Source organism: Cebus imitator, unplaced genomic scaffold, assembly GCF_001604975.1.
Source record: "Cebus imitator isolate Cc_AM_T3 unplaced genomic scaffold, Cebus_imitator-1.0 Scaffold439, whole genome shotgun sequence".
Classification (NCBI taxonomy): Eukaryota; Metazoa; Chordata; class Mammalia; order Primates; family Cebidae; genus Cebus; species Cebus imitator.
This window is the reverse complement of record NW_016107754.1, coordinates 735,555-743,215: the sequence shown is the minus strand read 5'-3', so window position 1 is coordinate 743,215 and position 7,661 is coordinate 735,555. Positions and strand designations below refer to the sequence as shown.

General features: G+C 42.0%; 1 protein-coding gene across 2 annotated transcripts in view; it reads right to left on the bottom strand.

Annotated features, from left to right (window-relative positions):
* Positions 1 to 7,269, bottom strand: part of MORC1 (MORC family CW-type zinc finger 1) — a 167,884-nt gene extending 160,615 nt beyond the window's left edge. The window contains exons 1-2 of one of the 2 annotated variants that reach the window (XM_037732013.1): positions 7,116 to 7,269; positions 2,200 to 2,253 (exon numbers count right to left, since the gene is read on the bottom strand). In XM_037732013.1, the coding sequence (XP_037587941.1) occupies positions 2,200 to 2,253; positions 7,116 to 7,180 (119 nt within the window). In that variant the 5' untranslated portion in view covers positions 7,181 to 7,269. The remainder of the gene's footprint in view (positions 1 to 2,199; positions 2,254 to 7,115) is intronic. The other variant, XM_037732014.1, reaches the window with a different exon arrangement.
* Between the last annotated feature and the right edge of the window lie 392 nt (positions 7,270 to 7,661).

Below are 7,661 nucleotides of genomic sequence, written 5' to 3'. Positions count from 1 at the left end.
AGTAGCTGGGATTACACGCACGCACCACCATGCCCAGCTAATTTTTTGTAGTTTTAGTAGAGACGGGGTTTCACCATGTTGACCAGGATGGTCTCGATCTGTTGACCTCGTGATCCACCCGCCTCGGCCTCCCAAAGTGCTGGGATTACAGGCTTGAGCCACTGCGCCCGACGACATAAAATAATTTCTTAGAATAACATGGGGACTTCGTAAAGCTCTCCTTCAGAAGACCAACTGAGTATCTTGAGTAAGTCTGTTAAACAGTTTCTTTTGATGTCAAATACTAGCATCTAAGCAGTGGTGGAAAACTCAAATGTCCATGAAGAAAGAGGGACTGAAGGGTTGAGGCTGCCCATGGGGGAAAACTGGAAATGGGGCAAAGGCGAAGGCAGGGGCTGGTCCCAAGAGAGCACCTGCTACTCCTCTCCAGCCCCTGATCCCGTGGAGGAATGTGGCCTTGAGGTTGCTACTTCTAATCTTTCAAGGAAGGCAGTGGGCCCAAATTTTTTATTGGGTATCTCTAACATCTTAAACCTATAAACAATTCCTTTTTCCTCCCTTCCTTTTCTTTATAAACACTGTACAAACTTTCACTATGAGCCAAACACACATAAGACAGGCTGGACCTGGTCAAAGGGCTGCCAGCTTACAAATGCTGCTCTAAGGATTACTTTATTGATCACATTTCTTTCAGTCCCCTGTGTCTGAAGTCAATCTTTCTTTCCCAATCACCCAATCACCCTCTACTACGTAAACTGGTTCCATTGTTCTATTTCTTCCACATTCTGATTTTACTTGTCCTCCTTTGTTGAATGAATGAAAGAAACAACTTCAAAGGAGAAAAGACAGTTGCAAAAATAGACAAATGTGTTCTTTCAGACTTGCAGATGTCAAGTTGCTGAATGTGGGCCATTCAGTAGGAGGCAGGACCAATGACACAGGAGGAACCCTGCTGGTTCCAAGCTTTGGACACAAGCAACAGTATCAACACTAAGCTCCTTTAGGGAAACTAATCAGAAGTGTTCATCTGTCTTGGCTCCATCCTTATTAGCTCCTTGCAAGCTGAGTTCATGGCTCTGAACAACATACTTTATTCGTTTTCTCCTCTTCTCTCCCTTTTTGTGATTCCATCAGTTCAACAGAGAGAGAGCTTCCAAAAAGGAGGAGATAATAACTTTCTACTTAGTGCCAGACAGGAATTTCTGGATGATTGGTTCACTGACTACGCTTTGTGGTCACACTTTCAAAAGGAGCATCTCCCATCTAAAGCAAAAAATGAAGAACACATGCAAAAAAGCTAAAATATTGCTGTCAACCTGTGGCAGGGAATTTAGGCTCCTACTGAGATCCTTGATCTAACAGCTGTATACTACTTCCAGGATGGACTTTGCTTTCACAGGAAAAGGTAGGAAAAAGTCTTCTATTATACGGAATACCAATAGAAATCAAGTCAAATGCTCTATTCAATTTAACTAACTAACTAACTAAATAAATAAATAAAGACCTTGCAAGGCCCCACAAATAAACTACTAAATAGAACTTAAATTGTTTAAGGGGTTCCTTCATCATCAATACCTATATTGGAAACAGTAAAATGTGGCAGTGGGGTTCCGCATGCAGACAGATCGCCCAAATTTGAATGCTAGCTCTGCCAAATATAAGTTATGTGACCTTGAATAAAACATCTAATCTCTCAGTGGATCAATTTCCACATATGTGGAACTAGGATATTAATTCCCATCTCAGCGTGTTGCCATAAGGATGCATGACATAATGCTCATATATAAAGTGTTTATGTATGTCTGATACATAGTAAGAGATCAAGAACAGTTAGTTATTTTCTTAACTGTACAATGAAATTCAACGCAGACTTCAATAAACGCCCAAATCCATGTGTAAATTCTCAAGACAAGTGTACGCTGACATGTAATTCAAAAACACTGAATGAATATGTACTATTAAATGGTTATTAACATAAAATCAGACTTCAAGTTTGATCATACATAAAAATTAATTAAAGGTGAATAATTCTTTCTTTCAACTATCCTTTTTCCTAGAATACCTTGATTTTACAGGAAATCAATCACAAAACATTCCAGATGGGAAAATATGACATGATCTTTTTTTCTTCACAGGTAGCTAGACAAGAGTTATGTCATGAAATTCCCTCAATAACCTTTGTTCAGAGATAAACCTTACCTTGCATTGTCCAGCAATTCAGCCAGTGCTCCAAAAAGGAAACTGTGAGTGGTGCTGGTGAAGAAATGAAGAGAAAACAAAAAGTTAAAGCAGGTGTGAAATCAATGTAAAACCTTCAAGTACTTGCAGATAAATGATCTCTAGTTCCAGACGTCTAGTGAATTAAGAAGTTACTCTAGAAACAACTTTCTCAGCACGGTCAAGATTCGGAACTAGATGCCCTCCATTATGAAGCCTGGTTTAAAAATACTTTTGCCAAAATATCCTGTCCACTTCTAATAAAAACTTAAGAGCCTCAGTACGTATCATTAAAATAAACTCTGACCTTTTTTTTTTGAGACGGAGTTTCACTCTTGTTGCCCAGGCTGGAGTGCAATAGCGCGATCTCGGCTCACTGCAACCTCTGCCTCCCAGGTTCAAGTGATTCTCCTTCCTCAGCCTCGCAAGTAGCTGGGATTACAGGCATGTGTCACCATGCCCAGCTAATTTTGTATTTTTAGTAGAGACAGGGTTTCTCCATGTTAGTCAGGCTGGTCTCGAACTCCCAATCTCAGGTGACTGGCCGGCCTCAGTCTCCCAAAGTGCTGGGATTACAAGCATGAGCTACCATGCCTGGCCTAAACTTTGACCTTTTAATATTGCTTTATAAGCATATTTTCAAGTGAGGTTTTTCCGAGAGGATTTTTCATTAAAATTCTATTATTTAAAGACAAAATATTTCTGAAGAATACTGATCAAAATCCTTGCCTACTAAAAGGCCATAAGGCTCCATCTGCAGGCAAAGGAATTGGCAGGAAGCCCTTGCATGCCTCACCAATCTGTGTTTTTCTGTGGAATCTTTCCACCGCTGAAAAGCCTGCTCCTTAAATAACCTCAGAAATGGCCTCAGGTCACTCTCTCCTGTACCCTTGAATGCCAGGTCCTCGGTAACAGAACACTCCAGACAGCCTTCAGTGTTTAAAACAGTTTGGAGTTATCTGAGGGTGGAATCACACTACCTTGAGAGTCCATGCTTGCCTTCCATTTCCTGATGCGGATATTTCAATCAGCAACCTTATCACAGCATTAAGGGGATATTCAGTATGCAATTTTCTTTCTATATTTAGTAAATAGGTAACAGAAGCAAGAGAGCCTCATTTATCAAAAACACATCTGCTCTTCTGTACAAGAGAAAGCATCATCGGCAAGGTCTCAGAGTCTCCAAACACTTCAGGCCACAGGACAACACTTGAGGTCAAAATTTATTTTTAAAACACACACACACACACACACACACACACACACACACACACACAGAGAGAGAGAGAGAGAGAGAGAGAGAAAATATCCCATTTTGGAGTTTCAAATATCGAGGCTAATTAAAAGTCTCTTGAGTCAGGTGAGCTTTAAATTTTGCAATTAAGAAAAAAAACTACTAAAATATTATTACAAAAAGATGTCCTTCACTCCAAAAAAAACATTATAAAAATGTAAAATAGTGTCAAAGAGAAGTATGATATGCTTTACAGAATCAGGACTTTAAATCACAGGCCCTTCTAGGGAATTTAAAATACATGACTCAATATACAGAAATTCAATACATAAACAATCCTTTAGAAGAGCAACTGCAGTAATTCTGACCAAAAACGTCATATGAATTTTTGCACTAGTTCATGCAAGAGATTTTCACTGCATACCACGGGGCAGTGTGTACAGGCAGGGTCTTTGATGTCTTGGAGCTCAAGCTGGCAGGGTACATGGAAAATGCACAAATAAACAAACTTACGAAGATGATATTACAGATTTTGATTGGGTGCTAACTTAGTAGTAGTGATGGGAAAGAGTAACTGGTGAGGAAGGGCTTGGTGGTAGGTAAAGCATCTCTTGGTAAAAGATATTTAAACTGAGTCCTGAAGAATGAGAGAATTCAGTCCCTTGCAGAGTAGGGTGGAAATTTTCTAGCAAGAGCAGGAGATGCAAAGACCCTCGAAGCGGAAAAAGAGCTAAGGAGACCAGCCAGCTCTGCTGATGGTAAAATGCCGAGAACAGGCTGAGATGAGGCCATGGTTGGGTCATACAGGGCTTCCCATCCCACAGAGAAGCGCTTGTACTTGGCCGACATACAACTGGAAACCACTGCAGTGTTTCAAGAATTGAGGCATAATCTGGTTTACATTATTTAAAAAGCTCATTCTGACAGCTTTCCTGGAAAATAAACCATCAAGCAGCCAGGATGGTAAGCAGAGAACCCAGTTAAGAGGCTGTGTGGGGTAGACTGGAAAAGGGATGGTGGTGGCTTAGGCTAAAATCAATAGCAGTGGAGACAGAGAAATAGATGGTTTCATACATTTAGAGAAAGCATGCACTTGATGGATTGGACAGGGAGGAAAAGTAAAGGGAGAAATTTAAATATCACTCCTTTTGCAGAAGGAAGTCTCAAACAAAAATCTACCTGGGCTGAGCTCAGTGGCTCATGCCTGTAATCCCAGCACTCTGGGAGGCCAAAGTGGGAGGATCACTTGAGCTCAGGAGTTCAGGGCCAGCCTGGGCAACATCGCCAAACCCCACCTCTACTAAAAATTTAGAAAAATAATAATAATTAGTTAGGCACAGTGGTGCATCCCTGTAGTCCCAGCTACTAAGAAGGCTGAGGCTGGAGGATCACTTGAGCCCTGGAGTTCAAGGCTGCAGAGTAGTATGATGGTATCACTGCACCCCAGCCTGGGCCACAGAGCAAGACCCTGTCTCCAAAAACAAACTTCAACCAACCAATCTGCCTAGAGAAGCTGAGAAGTCTTCAATTCGTATTTAACTTTGTTGTTACTTCACGTTGCTGTCACTCTTGTTAAGTTACTACACCACCAGTTGAAAACGGCACTAGAGAAGTGGCTACCACAGGGTGTTTGGGGGAACGGAGGCTGTGTGGCAGTGGCCACAAAATCCATGCAAAACTGAGGCCAAGGAATTTTTCTGAGATAAAATTCACAGTCCTTCCAGCACCCCACTGAGCATTTTTCTTAAGCTCACTCGAAACGATTATTTCTTCATTTGTCTTCCACCTCAGCTACCTTTCAACTATTTGTTCCACCTTTTCCCACTTGACATTATTCTCTATAGAGAGATAAAAACTGAGTGTCTGCAGAATATTGCCTGTTTAACTCTGCTGTGTTAAAATTATACAGTCTGTCCCACACAGCAAGGCTGGCCTTCCCTGGTTTCTTTATACCCCCATTTCTGTGGTTTCAAGTTTGGTACATCCCTGATATCAGTTCCTATACTTAGTAAATCCAAATTACCAAAAGATGCCAAAAAAAGAAAAACTCTGACGTATCATTGTGAATTAAACAGCACTAACTGATATAATTCGCTGTATGGGAAACGGCAGATGACAGAGCAAACCTCTGTCATTTGTCTCTGCAATCTCAGGATCCAAAATGACACCTAATGAGAAGCTCTAAAAGGCAGATAGACATGGCAGAGAAGAAGAAATGACCAAATGTCAACTAAAATGTGAGATTCCTATTCTTAGAGAGGTTACATTTTTGGAAAGACTCACAGAGTTTGAAATCAATATATGCAAATTACTCTGCTTGAAGAGCACGGTCCATCTTTAATGCCACCATGTTAGGCAGACTAAGGTCAGGCAGGATTGGTGGAATCACGGTTCTGATGACCAGCAATTAAACAGTTGAGTTCAACGGTAAATGTGGGGCCTTCCAACCACTTGGTGTTCGCTGAAGAGCACCAAAAGGGTTCGGCCCGCACACTGCCATGTGTGTACCTATACAACAATCTTGCATGTTCTTCATATGTACCCCAAAACCTAAAATGCAATTTAAAAAAAAAATAAGATACACAAGCTATTGTCTTGCAGCTAGAAAAAAAAAAAGGTATTACTGCTTTCTATGCTTATTATATGGAAAAACAAAAGCTAATTAATTGCTAAAGTTTCTGCTTTCCCAGAGACAGAGAACTGCTATCTAATGTTCTTTTTAAAAAGTTTGGTTAATATTGTGAGGAGATATTTGGTCTTTATATAGGTGAAACTTGTGGAAGGATGAGAGGGATATGGGAGGTAGACAGTGAGCAACTGATACCCTGAAGAGTTTGTGTTGCAAAGAATGCAAAATTTAACTGACTAAACCAACACACAAATAAATAACCATTATCTATTCATTTAAAAAATAAAAAATAAATAAATTAATTAATTAATTAAATAAAGATGGGCAAAGGACTTGAATTTGAACAGACATTTCTTCAAAGGTGTTCAAATGGCCAATAAGCTCATGAAAAGATGCTCAACATTAGTCATTAGGGAAATGCAGATCAAAACCACCATGAGAAACCACTTTGTGTTTTCTATACTAGGATGGCTACAAAAAGAAAAAAGACAAGCTGGGCGTGGTGGCTCACGCCTGTAATCCCAGCACTTTGGGAGGCCAAGGCGGGCGAATCACTTGAGGTCGGGTGTTTGAGACCAGCCTGACCAGCATGGGGAAACACTGTCTCTACTAAAAATATAAAAATTAGCTGGGCATAGTGGTGGGAGCCTGTAATCCCAGCTACTCAAGAGGCTGAGGCAGGAGAATTGCTTGGACCCAGGAGGCGGAGGTTGCAGTGAGCTGAGACTGCACCACTGCACTCCAGCATGGGCAACAGAGCCAGACGCCGTCTCAAATAAATAAATAAATAACAGCAAGAAAATCATAAGTAATTAAGTAATCAATTAAAAAAAAAAAAAGGGTTCGGCCTGGCCCAAAATAGACCTTCATCATGCGTTCATCGTTTCAAAAAGGCCTGTACAACTCAAATAAACAAATAAATCCCTAAATCTGCAAGACCAAGCTCACTTGTTGAATACGTCCTCGGGGGACCGACAGGACCTTTCTTCAAGGCACGGAGACCCTCCCCGACCCCGACCCCACCTCGGCACTCACGAGTTGGCGTGGATGAAATCCAGGTGCAGCTGGGCGCGCCGAAGTACAGCATACCTGTCGCCCATGGCCTCAAACGCGATTCGGACAACCCAACGGGTCAAGGACACTTAACAGGCAGCCATTTGTCTGTGCCTACGCCCGCGCCCACGCGCACGCCCACGAGCAGACGCCTGGCTCCGCAAACGCGAGCTCCCCCTTGCGGCGCGACCACGAACCTCTCCCTGCGCCATTGACCCAGTTGTCTCGCGAGATTGTTGCTTGGTCTTGGAGCCATATGAGAATGTTGCATCTGAGCTAGGTTCTCCTGGAATTGAGGTTTATGTCACCTTTTCAGATGGTTGTTCCCCACCCAGCGCCTCTCAATCACTCCCCAGCTGGAAAATGGAGCCCAAGGCTGGGATTAGAATTTGATTAAAATGATTACACACTCACACACACAAGATCGTGGGGAACGTGGGCAGCATGGCAGGACAGTGCCGGGAAGGTAATAGTTCTCTTCGCTTGTGCAGTGTGTTACACAGAACCAGAGGTAAGGGTGCTCTGTCC